This window comes from Ostrinia nubilalis, chromosome 13, assembly GCF_963855985.1.
Source record: "Ostrinia nubilalis chromosome 13, ilOstNubi1.1, whole genome shotgun sequence".
In the NCBI taxonomy this organism is placed as follows: domain Eukaryota; kingdom Metazoa; phylum Arthropoda; class Insecta; order Lepidoptera; family Crambidae; genus Ostrinia; species Ostrinia nubilalis.
The window spans coordinates 4,768,703-4,791,503 of record NC_087100.1 but is presented as its reverse complement, the minus strand read 5'-3'; the positions used below and the strand labels follow the sequence as shown (position 1 = coordinate 4,791,503).

The following is a 22,801-nucleotide window of genomic DNA, read 5'->3' as shown; positions in this document are numbered from 1 at the left end:
ACCCATATCCAACATTTAATTTTATCTGGAATTGTGTGTATGTTTGTGTTCCAATTTGTATGGGACCTCCTGACCGCCGCAGGTGTTTAGAGCGGATGCAGAATGACGACCCATCGAGCATCGGAAGCTATTATAAATTGTGACCGCCTAAAAACGGCAATTTAGTTAATTAAACTTCGTCTAATCAGATCGTACAATTATCTCAGTGGAGTACAAGACAAGCTCTTAAGAAACAATGTAACACGTACTGATTAATTAATTTCGTCAACTTGGTAACTTGTAAGTTTACAGCTCTGTTTAGGAGTGAAAGTGAACATTGTATATTGCTTGCTAATTAGTAACTGTTTACCACAAAACTATAAATTAAACGTTAAAATGCGTTTAGGCTACCTAAAATGCTTTGTAGAATATTCCAGCTTATAGTTTTGTTTGTCAACAGTCAATTTATGTTAAAACAAGTCATTATAAAATACACCTACGTCATTAATGAAATAATGTACCTACCTACTCACTTAGTTTCCAAGTGAGGAAACCACGGTTGCTTACAGGTCAGTCCGTATTTTAATGTTAACAACACATTTTCCCTTTTTATTAATCGGTTACTTAGCTCTGACATGGTTGATTAAAATTCGTGAACATATAAAACCATGTTTATGTTGCAGTAACTGGCTGTCTGGCTGTTATAACAAAAAACGCAGTGAACTTAACGTTACCTTAACTTACATAACTTGTTTACCATTGTGTGGAAAAATTTAAAATAAACATTACCCAACTGCTCGCTGCAGTAAAGTAGCTATTAATAATGCGGTGTGCGCTGGAAGTCTCATGTTTCTCCACGTAAAATCATAATAAATTATCGTCTACACGAAAATATCTAATTAGTAGCCACCCCTTCTTTTCTAGCAAGCCTATTTTTTGGGAGTAAAATTATAGTTTATACTCCCTTTTCCATCAATTTTAGCCAGTCCAATGCATCGTACTTTTGTTATAGAAGTGGGTGCAAATGGGCATTTTGGTCACCTTATGGTGAAGCCTTCATCACCCACCAAAATCAATTCAAATTGCAAACCAATCTTGAAATGTTATTAGTATTTTTGGTTTAATCTATGACTGTATTTTAAACCGACTAGACAAGTTGTAATAGTTCACGAAGCGAAGAAATCCATCCACGTTACTAAGAGTAGGTACGTATTGTTTCTTCGGAACTCTACCCATGCAACAAGCAACACGGATGCCACCGATGCGTCAACCGAAATAGAATGCCAAAGCAATTTCAAGCGGCAATTCTCGCTGGTCACCCCTCTTGGTAGGTATAACCCGACTCGAGTCTTGCTCATGTATGAAGATAAAAGATTACATTTACGTTTCGTCCCTCCGGCACAAGCCAGTTACAGTAGTTCCGAGCAAATGAGCCAATAAATTGTAGGCGACGCGACGGCTAGCCTCGTAGGTGCAGAAACATGGGAACACGAAAACTTACCTTCGCAATACTTTCGTAAGACTTATCAAATGAACTCGGCCGTAATTACTGAATCACAGCAGATTACGATCGACATGTTGACACAGACACTGTTTACGATAATTATCTCGATAAAATATTTGCACGAGAGTATCATTCCAATTACGTATTTTAGGTACGAGTATGTTGGGAATTTCGTAACGGTAAATGTGTTAAATAACTATGCTTCGTGCTTCGGTGAGTTTGCTCGGATGGAGTTCAAAGTACTTTTTATTGTGGACAGTGACGATTATTCATGCTCCCATAAGAAATTCGTAAAAGGCTTGCGCAATGATCGTGATGGATGCCATTCCATACAGTAACATTAGAGCCAAGTCCCACTTTCTCCTTATTGGAATAGCTTACATTGATGTTCTGTTATCCCTTATCCAGATCTCCGTTGTTCCCGCAAGTTGTTATCCGAACTCGTATGCAATATCAAAGGATGGTAATCTTGTATCGTTGGAAGAACAAATATCCATCCGTAGGTAAATCCGCAGTGAGGAATAAGGTAAACGGCTACTAGTTCGTGATAGTACGTAAGTTCGTAAGTTTTTTTTCTAGCTCAAATAATAAGCAAATGGAATATTATTTATAAAAATTCTTCATTACTACAAAAACTCTATTATTTTAGCTATCTAAAAAACCAAGTACCAACATTGTGGCGCCAAAAATGAGAGCAATACGAAGCTTCAAACTCTCAGAGAGCCAAAAACAGCCGAGCGGCTTGCAAAGGTTGCTCTCACCGTAAGGTTAGCGCTCCAACTTCTTAAGCTTATAAAAAGGCGAAGGAACGTCCATTTAAATAAAACTTGTAATAGTGGTTTCATGTGTTCCTTGACAATTGATTTGGCTTAGAAAAAAGTTATATGAAAACGTAGAATTCCTTTAAAATTGCGATTAATTGACTCACGAAATAGCGTACATATTATTTTTCGGGTGTCCCCTATTTCGTAACACTACCGATTCAAGGATATTATGGATAACATTTCGATGCTTGGTTTTTAAATAATTATTTATGATAATTTAAATGTAAGTTATGAAACAAATAATGCATTTATTTAAGTTTCTCATGACCTAAATTCGGTATATGTTTCGTTCACTAGAATTTATACGACACGAGTTTGAAGTTCACATATATGACCAATTTTAAGATAAATTAGCATAAGTAGTACCAGCATAATTTTGGTTTTATTTCGATTTGTTTTATTTTTCTTTGTTTATTTGTATTGTATATGGGACAGATAATAGTTAATTGACACATTTTGACAATAATCCATGAATTTTACTTGGGGAATTTGGAATAATCAGTATCACGAAACAAGGAACCGTATTATTGTTACTTTTTTCCAAGTTCGTGATATATAAATGTATGGTGTTTGGTACTTTTATGACACACACCATCAAAGAAATCGACATATTTTTTAGTTTTTAATACTTACCTACCTAAGAAATGAATTATCATCATCATCATCATTTCAGCCACAGGACGTCCACTGCTGAACATAGGCCTCCCCCAATGACTTCCACATCGCACGGTTGGTAGCGGCCTGCATCCAGCGCCTTCCCGCTACCTTTATCAGGTCATCGGTCCACCTTGTGGGTGGACGTCCTACGCTGCGTTTTCCGGTACGTGGCCTCCATTCCAGAACCTTGCTGCCCCATCGGCCGTCAGTTCTGCGTACTATGTGCCCAGCCCACTGCCACTTCAGCTTGCTGATCCGTCGGGCTATGTCAGCGACTTTAGTTCGTTTACGGATCTCCTCATCCTTTATCAGGTCATCGGTCCACCTTGTGGGTGGACGTCCTACGCTGCGTTTTCCGGTACTTGGCCTCCATTCCAGAACCTTGCTGCCCCATCGGCCGTCAGTTCTGCGTACTATGTGCCCAGCCCACTGCCACTTCAGCTTGCTGATCCGTCGGGCTATGTCAGCGACTTTAGTTCGTTTACGGATCTCCTCATTATTTTATTCTAAATTTTTATTTTATTCTAAATTTTTATTATCGTTTTTAAATTTATTAAACCCTTAATCATTATTAAAATATCCTAACTGTATGCATAAAACCTTATCCCGAAATAGGGGACATGAGTTCACGAACTTAGAAACAGAGCAAAATTTTGTCACGAAACAGGATCCAAACAAGAGGTCTGCAGAACAATTAATATAAAAAAAAGTTCAAACTATATAACTATAAATTATATATTAACTTACTGTCAAAAGACCAAAGTTTAGCATACAAAAGCTTTCATACTGATATCATGCTTGGTTATTTTTAAATAAAATGTTAAAGTCGTAAGAGCCTTAATATACCGAAGTAGGGGGCACTTACCTTACTCCCAGGTTCGTATGAACTCCCGTCTTGCGGCAAATATAAAATTGCTTTGGTTTCCGAATTCATTCAGTCACGTTTCCGCGTTACAGAGTGCTTCTTATAGGAAGCTCAATTTATAACACCGCAGCTTCGTTCGGTTTCTTATTTTTTTGTTCTTGTGTTGTAGCTAACAGAGCATTTTTAATGTAAGAATAAATGTAGGTACTTATTTTTATTTTGTGTAATTTTTGTAATCGAATCTTCCTTTCTTACATAACAATTTATTCTCGGTGCTATTGGCTCCGTGCACGATTACAGCGCCAACTAGCGTCCACAACTTTGTGGGTTCTGTCACATTGACATTTAGGTCGTATATTTGTGAAAAAATATCGAAATGAAAAAATAACAAATATTTTCAACTAATAAATTGTTGTGATACCACGATTTGGGTGGAAAAAAGGTTTTGAAATCATTTTGGTCATTCAAATCAAATGAGGTAAGTCCAAAAAGTGTGTTTAATTTTGATTGTGTCAGGGTTTGTTTACTTCATTTATAGTTGTAGTTTTACAGTAAAACAAAAAGAAAAAGCTACTTTAACGGTTTCATTATATAACAGTAAATATATTTTAATGTTTCTGTATCGCTAGTAATAAATTAAATATCGTTTTCAGATCGAAATGAGTATCGTTTTGAAGACCGGGTTTGTGAGAGTTACAATATCAAATTCCAACCACAAACCGTATTTAAAGGAAAGTTGTTGGTATTGGCTGGACAAGTCCGAGATGTAGAAGAATTAAGAACAAAACAAGGGCAGAGTTCAATAATTCACGCTCTCATCATAAGGCAAACATCTGTGCACAACAACTACTGTGACTCATTTTTGTACTACCACGTTGTATAGTCTAGTTATTTCCAAATTGTAAACGGCTATTAAAACAGCCCTATCGAAATACAGTCCACTCTTTTATTTAAGTTCCCAGTAGGACCCTTTTCATGCGATTAATTAATGATATTAAAATGTATTATGTAGAATCGCTTTGCCATTGACAGATACATCTGATGACAGAGCTTACATTATTTCTACTTTTGACCACCATGAGCGCTGCGATAGATTATGTCCCCCCCACCTAGTACTTCGCACCCAGCGAATAAGCAGAGTGTAGAGTTGCAGACATATAAATCTTAATCAAATCTCAGCAAGACGCAATCGTATTATTGCCACGAGTACCGCAAGCAAGTGATAGCAAGGACGTTGACCAACAACACATCAACAACTTCCAAACGCCCTGTCTCTACACTCCCTTTAACAATCTTGAGTGCCTTTCAGGAGTTCCAAAACTTCAATTCTGCAAAATATGAAGAGTTACAAACTTACAACCGAACAGCGTCGTTAAAACTTCCGACTGTATCAAGTATTAATTATAATTACGTTTCTCGAAAAAGTGACTGAAGTTAACAGTTGCGTGAGAGGCGTTCGGAAGTGGGCTACGCAGAGGGAAGCCTTGCGGTATTGATCGCGCGCGCCCCACGCGTATGACCATCGGCGACAGGAGGGCGTCCCGGCTTCCCGTAACCCGTAAACACTCCAGTACGCGCCTATTGGGCTACCAACAGCTGGCAGGGATTAAATTCTTACACGAAATTGACAGACTAATACAACTGCTTCTGCGAACGCTAAGGCTGGAGCGAAAATTTATGTTTTACGCAGCAATGAATCATTTGAAGTGACTGAAGAAATTGAAGTTATAGAAAAGCAAAGATTAAGTGCTTGGAACTCTTAAGTATGTTGTATTAAAGATTACTGATAGCGATAACTCTGCAAGAAAATCGTAAACGTAACCCACTAAAACTTTTATTAGTTGTTAAACTTCCAGTGAAGTGCCAAAATACACGTGATAGTGTACACCGACTAAATAAACTCGAGTTCGGGACCCATGCCTGGTTAGGACCTAACGAACAAGTTAAACAATTAGTTTGCTGTCGTGTAAAGCAAGCCACAGACAATTTGCATGCGAAATTGTCGGCCGGCTAAAGCATAAATGACGATGACGCAAATGACGAGACGAATGTAAAAATTACTAAAAACGTTTCCTGAATAATTTCACGCTTGAAATCCTCAAAAAAAATCCACTAATTATGGAAAAAGAATTTAATATCGTATAATCTTTTGTATCACAGCGTTTCAAAGCTTTCGCTCAACCTAATCTGTCTAATGGATGTTTGTTTTTATTTGCTACTATTATTTTCTACGGATTTCGGCGTACCCATTTGTCCCAATTCGGTGTTTTGAATACAAACATAGGGCGCTACCGTAAGCTGAACGGACATAAACATCCCGTGAAACCAAAGGATCTGGGTTAACCCAATACAGTTTAATCATTACGATATTAAGCCTCTCTATATCCTCAACTAATAGGCTGAAGCCACCAAGTTGTTAAACAGATAATATTTTTAGTAAAGTCAAAATAAACCATCATCGTTAAACTTAGGCAATACGGAAACAATTTTTTGTTGTTGCCGGAATGAAACTGAGTCGTCTATATTTATCAAACACGCTGCCCCCATGCGGGCCCATTGTTGTCTCATCCTGTACACTCATCCATTGTGTTCCAGTGTTGAACCCTGTTGACGTCCCGCTAAAGATATGCGAAGGTGAAGGGCTTATTCAGCAGCACCTAAGCTGCATCGACGAGGTAAACTATGGAAGTTATGTGTCCCTTCCGATATTACAAGATGCGGCGGGTTTCCCCAGCCTATGTCCAAGATATTTTATTGCAGGGGAAGCGCTATCTAACCTCAGGATAGAGAATTACGAACACATGCTTATCTTTTCGCTCCACCCCTAACCGCTAATATATTGGACAATGCTCGTTCAAGCGTTATTAATATCTTAGCTCATGCCTTAATGAATCAACTAATAGTTTTTGTTCTAAACAATTCTATCTTCTCTAACTGGGTAGTTTAAAAAAGATTGATTTATCTTGAGAAAAATTTCTAATTTATGATTTAAAACAGAATTGTTATTACACTTTCGAAATTGCTAACAGTGAAAACCGGTCTTTCTATAAAGCTGTGTTCAGTAGCCGAGGTATTTCGCGCAGACGTAGTGCACACCTCGTCTTAACAGTAATCGGTTCTATTGTTTGCCTAGCCATTGTCAGGCTTAACATACCACACTTGTGTACATAGTGGATATGATCTAAGATTACATACAGCGGGCCCCGTAAATAGCACGTATACTGCTTATGGTGTGAACGCTCCTACATCTAGGAGTTACGGTGTAAGGTTTGCCAAGTCTATATTGTTGCAAGAGCTTGCAGTAGTTTTGCCCCTTCCGCATCACACACTGTAATTTTTCTGCAAACAATTGCATGGGGTGATTAATCAAGTTGCAACCGATTTAAGAGCGGATGACGAGCAATTGAATCTGTCGTATCCAATGATCGAAGTACACGATATTGTGTGTCCAATGACTATGGTATCCGGCGGAAAGCGTCTAGAGATGCCTCCTTCGCAGCTCCATTCGAGCGTGTAGTGTGTTTTAATGAGCCTCATTATAAGCACGACTGTTTATCAAAGCTTCCTGCATAATCAGAGTTAGTGCTTACAAACCTTCCTAGCTTATTATGTTCGCAGCCTTGTATTGCAGCTCATGTAATTAGTGTTGTCGCTTCTGCGAATCAAGCATCCACACAGCATACTTAAACAGCCTATCAAGCATTGAATTTCTTACTTTCTAAAATGAATCGTGACCGAATTAAATCTCAGCTTTCAATTAATCATATAGCTAATTTATTATCATCGATTTAATACTTAGAATTGAATATCTCTTCGTAATTCTAAAGATAATTAGAAACAGAAGTCAGATTAGTTCATTAAATCCCTTAATCTACTTCTAGGTAATAATCCACCGTCACATGATAAAGCTTACACCGTAATCATTAATATGGAACGAGATTACATGCCTGAATTGTTTTCATTTTGAATAAGTATTTGAGATTAACTCAATCTTGATTCTTGGATAAAGGTCATAATTTGTATGTTAAGTGATTACTTAGGTATTCTCGTATCTCTAAGCAAGTCTTAGCAAGATAGCGCGTTAATCACGGGCATTCAGTTTGAGCACCCGACCGCCCGGACCATTGTCTCGGCAGCAGGCAGCTGCGTCCGACGCCGACGCTCACGAAATACAAATCAATGAAGTTCAGCAGAAGCGACGTGTGATGACTGAAAAGCGTGTAAAACGCTTTATCTATTGTGCGAAATCAGAACTGTAGGAGTATAAGGTTATGCAATTAACACATGTGTGTCCACCCACTTGACTGTGTCATGTCTGTCATTTAACGAATGTCACATTCCGAGTCTGACTTAGCTGACTGATTAACTAAGTTCATTGGTCAATCATCATCAGCTGTTTTGGGTGAAACTTAAATGGAAGGTTTTATGGAGCTCTACTATGTGCCGTTAACGACTAAAGTATTCGTAGATTTTCTAGATTCTAGATTATTTTGGACTGCCGTTTCTCGTGTAAATTACTCTACTGCCAAGTTCATTGAAACGACGCGTGATAATTGACAAGTGGCAAAAGACACACTTTTTCTAATCTTTTGTGTAGCGCAGTAGGGAATTTGAGTTCACACGGATTTGTAATTAACTAATTAACAATAGAGAGCGTCTGCCACACGCATTGTTTCGTAGAAGGTTAATCTGTACGAGAGTTAGCAATAATGTGGGCGCATAATGTATTAAACAGGTGAATTAGATTCTGGAATCTGGAGGATAATTCACGTTAAGCGGTTATACATGTTCAATTTCATCTGATACCATTTGCCGTTGGATATCATCATCTAATATTTCATGCTATTTAATCACAACATTCGCAATATGGAATGTCGATGAATAATAAACGACAAGGATTCAAGGCTCTCACGACTCGCGATATGAGCAACCATACATTACTGTAATAAACGTTTATCAGTATCGTAAATATAGAGTGCGATGGAACGTCACAACTGTATCGAATGGTCGGAGTTCAATACCGTGCGTGGATGCTATTCGTCAACGACGATTAGTTCTCACAAGCGTGTGCGACAATACGGCACGTGCAAATCTCGTTGGAAACTTTTTACTGTGGGGAAATAACTTCCCACTGTTCCCTCAGCCCGTCTTTTGTTCCTAGCTGAATAGCTACAGCAGAGGTTTCCCTATTAAGAGTTGATATTGGCATTAACAAGTCTTCATGACCAAAACAAATGTCAGAGTTCAATGCCATTTGTGGAGGCTACATCGATGATAAGCTCTCATGTTACGCCTAGCGATTGCGGTCTAGCGCAAAACCACACAATGGTGACACGTGCCAATATAAAACATAACACCGGAGCACTCGCATGATTGCATAACATTGTTTTAGGGAATAAAACTATTCATGATGGTAGAGCTGGGCTTATGTGATCTACTTTTGGTATAGAAACCCGATGTTTTCTGGTCTGGCCTAAAAATACCTTAAGGTACTACGCTTAGGTCGCGAGATCTGTCATTGGCCTATGATCGCCGGCGATGCGTCTTTCCGTTCTATACATAGCCAGAACGCAAGGGTGTGAAACTAATCGAGTATAGTTTGGATATGACTTTTTTTACTAAGCTCCTCCAAACTATACACGCCCAGTACGCATACGCTGCGTACTGCTCGCGTATACTTTGTAGTGACTTAGGTCAATTATCTTCCTCCAAAATATACATCGTCAGTACGCATACGGACTAATCATGTATTTATTGTAATAAGTTCGCGATTACAATGTATACGCGAGTAGTTGCATGCTCGTCATTTTGACTTATTTACCTCTCTTTCTATTACATATTAATTCATAACTGAGTTTTTTGGTGTTTGTATTCTGCCATAGAAAATATATTTGTTTTGGGGCTGATATTTTATTAATTCTCCAATAACTCTTAAATTAAGAATTATGTATGTCAAAATGATTTTGTTCTTGAGATAAAAGCTTATAAATAAAAATAAATATCCCTGGACATTTTACACTGCGTTTCTAGTCCCAAACTAAGCAAAGCTTGTACTATAGGTACTAGATAACGGATATAAACATACTTAAATACTTTTTTTTGTAAATACATACTTATTATACATAGAAGACACCCAGTCCAATACAAACAAATATGTTCATGCACACAAATTAATGTTTGTACTGTGCGGGAATCGAACCCGCTACCTCCGGAACAGTTATCCGTTTCGAACCACTACACCAAACGGTCGACAATTTTAGTTAATAATGCACGTTTAACTTTCTTCATTCACTCTCTCTCATTTTAAATGAATTTATGATTACACTAATAAATAATTGTTATTTAATTTGAAATCTACCTAATCAATTTAATTTCAGAAACCACTTACATTAGTGTTATAAATCTAGATTTATTATATGTAGATTCAGTAAAATAATAATATTTTATGTAATAATTAATTAATTTAAAAATGGCATCACCGTACGTGATACTACATAGGTAGTTCTTATTTCTAATCTCGAGGACAAAGCATAATATCTAATAAAAGTAATAATTCCATATTTTACTAAATCAAATCAACTAAACACACTCTAGTCAACTGTAAGTGGTGTAGTATAGTTTGGAGCGAAGACGGAATCCATCCACGATACAAACTATACACGATCAGTACGCAAAATTCGTGTATAGTTTGTTGTGACCGATTTACAAAGGGACATTCCAAAATATACACGAGCAGTTTCCTATGGGTGCGTTCTGGCCATGTATAGAACGGAAAGACGCGCCGGCGATGGCGATCTGCACGCGTTGGTGTGGTTGAAGCCTTACCACCAAAAAATATCAGTTGTCATTCTATACGATATTTTTATGGCTATAAATAGCCCGGGGAATTTTTTGGTAGACACAATAAAATATTAACAATAGTTATTTGCCACTACTTTTTGCAATTACGGCGTAATAAGCGAGACGAATGGCAAATTGTTTTTCAGATGCGGGTCATTCAATGTTACGTACGTCTCTGGTTTTTACGCCTCTTGTGTAAAAATTTGCTTTTCATGACCTTTGTCGAGTTTTTATTTCAGCTAAAAAGGTTTCCTTCCATCCATTCATTCCACCAAGGCTGTCAAATATTTAACTCTTTAGCAAAAATGTCTCAAGAACATAAATTATTGCATTTGTTTCTAGTCAATATAACAGCGGAACGATGTTATTGACTAGTAAGTAATATATTAGCCCTACTTACTATTATTTACTAGGCAAATGTAATACAGAAATATGTCAGCATATTTCTTATTGTTGCCAAGATTTTTTTGGGAAGAATATCCAGATAGAGTTCAAGGAAAACATTTGGCAAGAAACTGGGCTACACTAATTCCCTAAATATTGAAAGGGCGAATCTCGGGACTGAAATTAAACAGTGCCAGTCTTAACTTATTCTGATAAAATATGCTGAAGGTTCCCATAAAGTTTAATTTTGTGTCGTTAGTGGAAGAATCATCAAGATACCTTTTATACTGGTAATGGTAGACACATCAATCAGGCTATCTTTTAAAAATGTAAAGCTGGCTTTATCTCTTCATCAAAAGTCACAGCTCAGTGAATAAAAATAGGTGTTTTCGTGGGTGTTTTGTGGTTCAAGTTCAAGATTCCACCCCGCTGGTTATTGACCGGCCTCGGTACATGCGCGACGGTGAATTAAGTTTCTTCGCTTTTCAGTATTCCCCGGTCTACCCAATAAAATGGCTACGCGTTGTAGACGAACTCTCGTTTCACGTCTTAAATTGAATGATTTTTTCAACTGGATTGTCATAAACTTTCATATTTGGTCTCTCTGTATTCTTTTATTTGTATTTCTCTGCGTTGAAGTTCTTTAATTTTCAACCGACTTCAAAAAAGGAGGAGGTTCTCAATTCGACCCGTATGTTTTTTTTTTTTCTATGTTTGTTACGCGATAACTCCGCACAGTGTTTTATTTTGGCTTAGAAGCGGACATCCCTGTTTTATTAATTCAATCGTTAGATATTACTATTATGTACTAGCGGCCGCCCGCGACTTCGTACGCGTGGATCCCGTTGTACCCCCTTCATCTATCTTACGCGGTTTAGATTTTTTCATACAAATGTTTTTTTCCGCTAACTCCCGTTCCCGTGGGAATTTTGCAATATCCTGTTGTAACTAAGCTTCAAGTTTACTAAGGTACCTGCATGCCAAAAGACAATGCCGGAAATTGGCGTCTTTTTTTTTTCGCGCGGCCATCGACCAAACTTTGTTTTTTGATTACAAAATAGTGTAATAAACCAAACTTACTATGACATGTATACCTCTAAACTCAGTCTGAACTGAGTTACGAGCATTAGAAGTTTGATGATTTTCATACTAGATTTGCTTTTTGCGCGCAAAGTTTTGTAAGAAATTGCAACAAAATAGTGAGATTGTATGTGTAAACAAACAATATCATCCATTAAAGGCTCCAGACATCAGTATGGAGCAGAATCAGCGCAATAAAAAAATAGCGCAATATTTTGTTGCATTTCTTACAAAACTTGCGCACAAAAAGCAAATCTAGTATGAAAATAATCAAACTTCTATTGCTCGTAACTCAGTTCAGACTGAGTTTAGAGGTATACATGCCATAGTAAGTTTGGTTTATTACACTATTTTGTAATCAAAAAACAAAGTTTGGTCGATGGCCGCGCGAAAAAAAAAAGACGCCACTTTCCATACAAAATCTGGCATTGCCATTGCAACAAAATATTCCGCTATTTTTTTATTGCGCTGATTCTACTCCACACTGATGTCTGGAGCCTTTAATGGATGGTATTGTTTGTTTACACATACAATGTTACTATTTTGTTGCAATTTCACACAAAACTTGCTCGCAAAAAGCAATTCTTAGTATGTAAACATCAAACTTCTAATGCTCGTAACTCAGTTCAGACTGAGTTTAGAGGTATACATGTCGTAGTAAGTTTGGTTTATTACTTTATTTTGTAACCAAAAAACATGGTTTGGTCGATGGCCGCGCGAAAAAAAAGAGACGCCAATTTCCGGCATTGTCTTTTCTTACAAAACTTGCGCGCAAAAAGCAAATCTAGTATGTAAATCATCAAACTTCTAACGCTCGTAACTCAGTTCAGACTGAGTTTAGAGATATACATGTCATAGTAAGTTTGGTTTATTACACTATTTTGTAATAAAAAAACAAAGTTTGGTCGATGGCCGCGCGAAAAAAAAAGACGCCACCTTCCATACAAAATCTGGCATTGCCATTTCAAGTGTCTAACTTAAGCGGTTTAGATTTTTCATACAAATGTTTTTCCCGCTAACTCCCGTTCCCGTGGGAATTTTGCAATATCCTGTTGTAACTAAGCTTTAATTTTACTAAGGTACCTGCATGCCGAATTTCAAGCGTCTAACTTAAACGGTTCAGATTTTTCATACAAAACGATTTTCCCGCTAATTCCCATTCCCGTGGGAATTCCTAAGTATCCTATAACCTGCCCAGGAGTATGAAGAATAATTGTGCCAAGTTTCGTTAAAATCCGTCGAGTAGTTTTTGTTTCTATAAGGAACATACAGACAGACAGACAGACAGACAGACAGACAGACAGACAGACAGACAGACAGACAAAAATTTTACTGATTGCATTTTTGGCATCAGTATCGATCACTAATCACCCCCTGATAGTTATTTTGAAAATATATTTAATGTACAGAATTGACCTCTCTACAGATTTATTATAAGTATAGATAAAATTGATGAAGGAACTAGTAGTTGTATTTGTTTAGTTTCGAAGAAATATTCGATTTTGTGATTTTATAAAAAAAACAGTTTTAGAAGCATATTTTCTAAAAAAATTACATTAAGTCAGAATTTTGTAAATAAATTTACCTATCACTATAACGTCTACCTTTATGCAAAAATAAATGGTTATTGCTGCAGTAATTTAGGAATTATTTAATAATTTATGATTTTCAGAAAACATTTTTTTCTCCGTTGTCCTAGAAAATTGGCAGCTATATTTACTTTATATTGATGCATGGTATAATTATCTATAATACCTGAAAATATTACTTGCCTATCCCGTGGAAGTTGGAAGATATTTTAATTTCTATGAGTTTAGAAAATTTATATGTAAATAGGGTTGTCATCTGAATATTTTTTAGTTTTTTAAATGCCGTCCGTAACAATACGGTTTTAATGCTTTTGTTAGATAACTATTGAAATTCATTGCTTTTACCATTATTAATTTGTCTGGTCGAGTTTGATAATTATAGAGTTGGCCCTCTGGCGGCTTATTGGAAATCCTATCGTTTTCGAAACATCGATATATATGTTGCAGTCAAAACTCATAATCGATCAAAACCACTTTTGACTGCAAATTTCAGTTAATAGTGGTTTTGACCGATGGCCTTAGTCAATATTACTTTTGACAAATTTTTCTAGTCGTATCATCGAACTTCCACGGGATAGGCAAGTAATATTTTCAGGTATTATAGATAATTATATCATGCATCAATATAAAGTAAATATAGCTGCCAATTTTCTAGTGTAACGGAGAAAAAAATGTTTTCTGAAAATCATAAATTATTAAATAATTCCTAAATTACTGCACCAATAACCATTTATTTCTGCATAAAGGTAGACGTTATAGTGATAGGTAAATTTATTTAACAAAATTCTGCCTTAATGCAATTTTTTTAGAAAATATGCTTCTAAAACTGTTTTTTTTATAAAATCACAATATCGAATATTTCTTCGAAACTAAGCAAATACAACTACTAGTTCCTTCATCAATTTTATACATAATAGTAATATCTAACGATTGAATTAATAAAACAAGGATGTCCGCTTCTAAGGGAAAATAAAAGACTGTGCTCCGCCAATTATGAACCGATTTGAACAAATCTTTTTTCTGCGTATAGGTAATACCTCAAGGGTGGTCCCATTTAAATTTAATAATAGAAAAAACAACCCCCAAGGGTGGAAAATTAGGGATGAACTTTTTTATACGCAATATCTCCGCCGATTATAAATCAATTTGAACGATTATTTTTTTGTTGAATAGGTATTATCAAAAGGGTGGTTTCATGCGAATTTGAAGAAAATATTTCACCCCCAAGGGTGGAAAATTGGGGATGAACTTTTTTATACGCAATATTTTCAATTTTTAGTTTTTTTTTGTGTTCACGCATTTGAAGTCGGTTTTTTTTTTTTTTTTAAAGTTAATTATTACAGTCGTTATAAATCTTGAGTCTGTTTATGTAGTAAAAACATCTATTTTTGGTTCAGATCAAAGACAAATTCATTGAGTTGCTATTTCAATTTTAGAGCGTTGCGAAAGTGATTACAGATTGAACAACATTTACTCGCTCGTTTGGATCCCCTTATCGCGCTTGAACAAAGCTTTCGTTAAGTCGTTTTATGGCCCTCTAGACTGGCGGTTATCGGCTAGGACATTGATTTAGCTTTCAGGTAGATAAACATCTATTATTGCTTTGTCCATACCACCACGAGTAATAACTCGTTTTCCTAATCTTAAAGTCGAGATCGAATCTGTTACCGATGAATCGGCGCGACGCCATTTGCACGGCTTCAGCTGGTTTGTAGTTTAAACCCTCTTTATTGCTTGGATGCCTATGGGGCCGCCGGTTTAGGGGAACAATGGTGCTTTGCCGATGTTATTGATTGGCAGCAACAGGTGGTAGGGGCGCCCGTCCCCCGCTCGCGTCTCACTACCACAACCTTCACTTTCTTCATAGATTTGCTTCACGGCTCCTCAAAAAAGGGAGTCGTCACGCCTCATGCTCTTACTGTAACTTAACGAAGGCCCACAACTTCTTAATGAGCTTCGTGAATAAAATAAACAAATTAAAACAAAGTATTCCTGCGGACAGAATTCCTCGAAACGCTCACAATTTTGGTAAGCGTGCCGTGAAATGACAGCTGATTTATCATGGAATATAATTAATACTAATGTCTATTACGTTTATAAAGTCGTTGGAGGTTCTGATAGAGCTGCTTTGTTTCCTCCCTTAATTAAAATCTGTGTGAAATTCAGGGGAACAAATTGTTTGTAGTACTAAAGTTACAGGGCACGAGTATTTTATCCAGAAGCAAACTTTATGGTTATAATGTTTCAGCATCATAGTTTGCATGTTGTGTCGAGCAGTGAGATTGTATTGATAACGCCAGAAGATTACTGTCATTACTGCGATCGTGCGCCTCCACGGCGCTGCTCAATCAATCGCACTAGATGATTTGTTCCGCTATTACGTATGTGTGTAAATCGATTCTCCATTCTGGCCTGTTACGATTTATCGATATCGTATGTTTGCTCTTCTTGCCCCGTCTGTGAAAAATGCTTCACCGTTCACCCTATTACACGCTGCATTGGGGTAAGAAAAGCGGATTTTTTTTTATCTTTGTACTCGTAACTTAAATTCTGTAATCCCAACGCTACGGCATTTTTAATTGCGTAATGGAGGAAGCGGTTATATTTTATTTCATTTCATTGCTCTCGACGTTGCTTTTGAACGACTACATTGTTTTGATTTCGGCCAGAAGCAATTGTTTTTGCACGATTTTAACAAACCACTAATTCAACGAAACGCTTGAGTCAGTTTAAGCAACGTGTCGATGTAATGATTGTTAATTAATTTTACTTACCTCAATAAACCATATAATTATCATACGAGTTGATGAATAGCGAACATAATTAAATAATTATGTTCGCTAAATAGCCGACCGTAAAATAACTGTTGCACCATACTGTGAACATTAGTTGCCGATACCAGAATGCCTTTACATTCTAGACGTATCGACGTTTTCTGTCTCCGAGCTACAGATAGGAGCTGCCTTTTGCATCGCAATCGAATGCTAATGAGTAACAACAAAAAGCTATTGGAATTTAAAACATTGGTAACTTGTATAACGTGGTATTGGCTGCATCAAATGTCAAAGACCGGACGTTATTGTGCATTCTGTCCGCGCGGCTGACTTGTTGACAAAACGTCAAATCGTGCCGGCCATTGTGCGGTCATTGTCGAATACGCGAGGATCAGAATAAAAATGGTTCTAGGAATGGGACACGAGGGAATCTGGATTTCCGATTGGTCAAGCTTGCTCAAGAATTCATTAATTCACTTCGAAGAAATCGAAATTCTTCGAATAGATAAAAATAATTTGTCCAATTAGTAAAACTTGTTCGACGCTTAGTTCCTTTCATAACAGAAACCATTACTACACATTTTTTGTCGTATGTGTATGTAACGTCTATATTGTTACGATATTTACGGTCGATTTGCTTGGAAACTCTCCCAGTTGATCCCGTCGACCGTCGTTCCATCACGTCAGTCTAATATAGCCTTCTGGTGTTCGGGTCTTGGATCTTTGATACGATACACGTCATTACCCACCCACCTTATTAATAGACTATTACGTTAACTGGAAATTGTAACATGGTAGTACTTCAGTACAAAACAATTGGCACTTTACTCCTAAACACAATGTCCCCAAAACTCTTCATGCATGAAAGAAAGAAAGAAAGAAAGAAAGATACATTTATTACATATATTTATTTAGCATGAGAGCCATCGACTTATAAAAAGGGAAAACAAAAAATAACTAGCCGACATCAAAGACTCAACGAAAAGTTGAAAGCGAATGCTTTTCTACGTAAGAGCTTATGAAAGCATGACGTTCATGAAGTGTAAAATGTCTATTAAAAGATTTATAAGATCTTTTAAAAATTGCATTAAATTATTTATTATATTATACTGTTGCAAAGTCCGTTAAAATGTTAAGCAGTTATTATTATTTAAGAGTTTAGTGCGTGCATAATTTACCAGAGCAGTTGGTTAACGTATTACAATAAGTAATAATTAGTTATTAACTATAGTTCCTAGCTCTATCTTGCTCAGAGTTTAGTTAAATGATAAGTTACTGCAGTAGTAACTTGAAAATATTTTTACCCCCAAAAATCACTTATAACAGGCTTCATTTAGCTTTCATATCAAACTCACCTAAGCTTATCGGACTTTTACCAAACAAATCACGGTTTATCTTGGGTAGAGTGCGATAAGAGCGATCGTACATCGATACATCACCGTTATCAACCGCGAACCTTCGTGGGAACCATTGTAGTAACGTCAGCTGTAATGAAACTTATTTGATTGGGTTCTTTCGTTATGAAATAACTCTATGGGCATGTTTAATTAAAACTTTGTACTGTCTGGATTGTTCTGATTTAAATTAAACTCTACATTTTATTGTTGGTTCAATTGACTATATTCGCGCGATAGCGCCGGACGGTTTTCCCACATCATAGTCTGACAGCACGGACAGGTAAGTGGGATGCCTAGTAAGTCTGAGAAACAAAAATATCTTTGTTTCTCAGAGTGAGAGAGTAGAGTTTAACCGATTTGAATTAAGGCACCCTTTAGGCTTATAAGCAGTATCAAATTCAATAATATTTTTTTTATCTATCATTAATTACAGTAATAATTTATTTAACATCCAAAATGACTTTCGGATTGAGTGATTAATTAAAATGCACTTTGATGGAGGAGGATAATAAACATTGTACTATTATCTTAATGAACGATATCGATCTATCTTATCTAGTTACAATCGATGTAATCGATAAGATAAATCTATATCGTTCATTAAGATAAAACAAATTACATGGATAAAATATGTTATAGGTACTTAGGTATTCCTAGAAAAATTATGTATTAAGCCCAGGCGCAGACCATCGACTTTTTTGGCCGATAGTTGGATTGGACTGTTAATTAGTATTGAGATGTATGAAAGTGCGCACATTATTTACACCGATTAATTTTTCATAAAAATAAGAATCGGGACCAACTATCGGCCGACTAAAAATCGGTGGTCTGCGCCTAGGCTAAATAAAGGACCTACATACTTGTTTACAAACATGTGACGGTACTCTAACATTTAGTGGCATTTTTTCAACATGTCCTCTCTTGAGCTTTTTTCGTAAAAAAATAAGTTGTATTTCTTCTTGTACTCGTACCGATGACCGAGTTATTTCTGTCAAGAGAAAGCGACCATCTGCTTATAAGGGATGACAGATGGTCTTTACATTACTGGATCAACTTTTTATACGTTTGTATGGCGTGTTCATTTCTCTACACTTTACCAAAGATATTTCTTATTGTTTATCAGTTTATTAGTAAACATTTTCCTAAAATTAGCCGTTCCCCGTAATGAGCTATCATAACAAAACAACAACATAAGTGTGTTGATACTTGTGGTACTTACGCCCGTATTCACAAACGATACTTGCTTAAGTGAAGCAGAAAATCTAACGCACAGCGTTGAATAGAGCTCTGTGATTGGTTCGTGTGTCACCCTGTGCGTCCACGCGCACTGTGAGACCTCATAGTAATGTTTGTGAATACGGGCGTTAGTATCAGTTCAATTATATGGAACTGTATGTACTAAGCAAACCGGCATATCTCATTCAGGGTTGTGTTACATATGTATGCGATAACGATATTTGACTAACCTACTTGTAATCTCGACGTGGAATGGTCTCGTGCATATTACATGCGGCCATATTATTCAGTTGCTTGAACCTTTAGAGCTTTTGTGAAGACATCTTTGAAAGTAGTTCATGAAATCTTGCCATACTATTATGTATAAATTAAACATGCATTTTTGTTAGGGTTACCTACACCATATCGAATTACAAATAATCGGGGTTATATGCACAAAATTAAATTCAAGTAACTGCTTAAGTAGTTAATCGAAATTCTTAATTTTATGATCACGTAATGTGTACGACTCTCTAGAAACGCATCGGAAGCGCTTCTGTTCTTATAGAAATACACCTACTATATGTATATTTTTTATTTGGCATACATGTTAAAAATAACTTAAAAAGAAGAGTAAAAAAAGAAAGTCAGTCTAAGACAATGGTCTAAGATAGCAAAATATGTGCCAAAAAAGGTTTCAACGACTGCGAAGGACTACAAACGAGGCGACTTTTATGTCATTTTACGTTTTAACGTGTATTTTTATATCTCTTTTTGAGCTTAGTTTCGGATGCCCATGGATTATTAATAATTAATTTTTCTTTTTCTTTGTTACAGAAGCGGCTTGGCGCGGCGTAGCGGGCGGGCCGCGCCATGGGTAACAAGTGCTGCAGCCGCCGCCATGACCCCGACAGACCTTTGGGTAAGCACCCATACTAATAAGCTCGTGGTGAATGGAACGTGTGGGGGTATACTTTGTGGTGTACGTAGGAGGGCTTTGAATACATGGTTCATTTAAAGTGAGTCCGTACAACGATTTCTTCTTCTTATTCGTTACGCTCTTGGCAGAGCGGTCACGTTGAGGCGTTGTTCACATTGGTTGTAGAGGCGGATACAACTCTCCGCACGATCTCCCGCTATCTCTCTCTATTGGCAGACTGTCTGGTGCAGTCACATAAGCCGTCTCCCACTGCTGAATTCACTTGGTCGGTCCAGCGCATTGGTGACCTGCCACGCGATCGGGTTCCTTCGACTTTTCCTTGGACGACCAGTCGTTCTATGGAGTTGTCATCCCGCCTTGAGACATGTCCGAAGTATTGCAGTATGCGCGACTGTACTATGGTTGATAAACGATTTCTATTGACTTCGAAAGTGGAAAACATTGATTTGTCTTCATCACCATCAGCGGCTCATTCTAAGTATCCGCTGCAGGATCACCATCTGACTTATTAGATGTAAATTGGTCTACCATCCCCACGCTAACCAAACGGGTAGAGACGATTTGAAGTTCGCCGCTGACCGGGTCCCTCAGACGCCTTTTATGGTGTTATTTCGATGATAAAAGATATCAAACACTGCAATAACGAGTTTAGGCACAGACTACTGTTATCAATGGATTTGCCACGCCATCCAATGTTATCCACAAGATAATAGGGAGATCCCTCATTTATTTTCATATCAACTTTAGCTAATTTTCTACCTATTTATATGCAAGTAAACAACACTATCTCACCTATGTTTATAATTAATATCGGTTTGTATTACTTTCCACATATTTATAACATTATTAATCCTGAAATAGAAAATTTGATTCGCTGTTATCAATGAGGTAGAGTCAATTCCTCTTGTATTTCTATCTTTCTTTTCTTTTTCATACAAAACAGTGTTACTATCTATCTATCCTTGTTGTAAGATAGGCACAATTTAATATGAAACTCATTGCATAAAATATATCCCTTTTAAATGAAAACCACGTCCCATTTCAATAATTCAAATGCAAAAGATAAAACATTTCATTATAATAAATACAGCAGCCCTTTCTATTCAAGTAGTAAAACCCGGAGGGAACATCGATAACACAGGTTTAGATTAGTATGATGAGTTACCGGTCAGTTACGTTATCAATGGTGGTTACCGAGAGCTACCGTGCGCGTTATCAGTGACAAAACGGACTGAATTTATATCCTAAGATACATGATCATATTTTACGCCCTCAGATCATAGTTTACGCCCGATACGAGGCGGCTAACGTCCGACAAATACTTAAGGTACCTTAGTAAGTGAAAACGGCAATATTGACTGTTTTCTATTAGCTGTTACTTAAAGAATTGACGATATTTCGCACTGCTTATACAAATACGTGAAGCTGCTTAATGCTATGAAGGTACAGTTTTCCCAACGAGTCACACAGACACTCAAACGTGTAACACTGTTACTCTTTGGGAACAAAAACCCATCAAATCACACTGTTACATTTTTAGGTACTCGTTTTGGTGTGACTGGTTGATAACAAGTAATTATTATGTATAGCAAAACAACACGTATAACGCCATAATAAGATGCCACAGCTTGATGTGTAGGTATCAGACTGCCAGTAACTAATATTGCATGACCCTGGCGGATCATACTGTGTTACATGATTCGTCCCATAACTATGCTAATGACACTGCTGTCCGTATAGTGAATGGATGGATTGGACTAACTAAAGGACAAAAATAATATGTTTTTGTTTTAGATAGACAAGAGTAAATGTACAGATCCAGCTAGCTAGTTAGGTAACTAGCTAGCTGGATCTGTACATTTACTCTTTAGGAATATGTAGTTTTTGACTACTCTATTTTTCTTTGGTAAATCGTAAGTTACGGAAAGGGTAGCCAGCGGATCCTTATAGGTACTTCTGTGTAAACATTTGGGAACTACTTCGTGCAGTCTACCGCAAAGTTTACGGCTGTCGGAGTACAGAACAGAATATAGATCCTCTTTGTGTGTACGTCTGAAAGGGATTTGGGCCCTTTACAAATGTAAAGAGGACTGAATCCGAAACCGTACTCATTGTTTGTTTATTGTGCGGTAGTTTCAATTAATACGCCTCGCCTTATCGTTTTTGTGGTCTATGGTTAAGTGAATAGTAATATTTTCACATAATTTACATTTCATGGGTTTGTTTACCTTTGTAATCGCTATTCACATTGTTTTAAGAGTTACGAAAAAGATAACGGGTTACAAGTTACAACAGTGGAAACAATGTCATGCAGTCTTGCATGTCGTATCCCAAAATAAAGCAAAACTGTATCTTCAACTACTTAATCTTAAGTCATAACTAAGTTAGATTATGTTAGTTTCGAAACTCGCGCGATTGCAATGCAATAAATAATGACCAAGTTTTCGCAGTGCTGTAATTCAGTGTCCTAAATACTAAACTTAGGCATTAGGCACCAGGCATTAAGCACGTATCTACACTTGCCTCGTTAATCTTAGTGCATCTTTGCAAAACTCGATTCGGTAACTGCATTAGAATCTTTCGATCTTTACGCTTGCGTTTGGGCTAATGGGTTTTGACTGGTTTTGTAAAGGCTGTCCTACTTATACAAATATTAAGAGATTACGGTTAATAAAACTATTAAATCTCAATCATAGATTTCGAATCTTAACGATTTAATCTAGAATTTCAACCAAACAGCATCAATTCTTAAC

General features: G+C 36.9%; 1 protein-coding gene across 3 annotated transcripts in view; it reads left to right on the top strand.

Annotated features, from left to right (window-relative positions):
• Positions 1 to 22,801, top strand: part of LOC135077428 (tyrosine-protein kinase Src64B) — a 70,100-nt gene that overhangs the window by 33,784 nt on the left and 13,515 nt on the right. For all 3 annotated transcript variants that reach the window (XM_063971962.1, XM_063971961.1, XM_063971960.1), the window contains one exon: positions 19,946 to 20,030. In XM_063971962.1, the coding sequence (XP_063828032.1) occupies positions 19,982 to 20,030 (49 nt within the window). In that variant the 5' untranslated portion in view covers positions 19,946 to 19,981. The remainder of the gene's footprint in view (positions 1 to 19,945; positions 20,031 to 22,801) is intronic.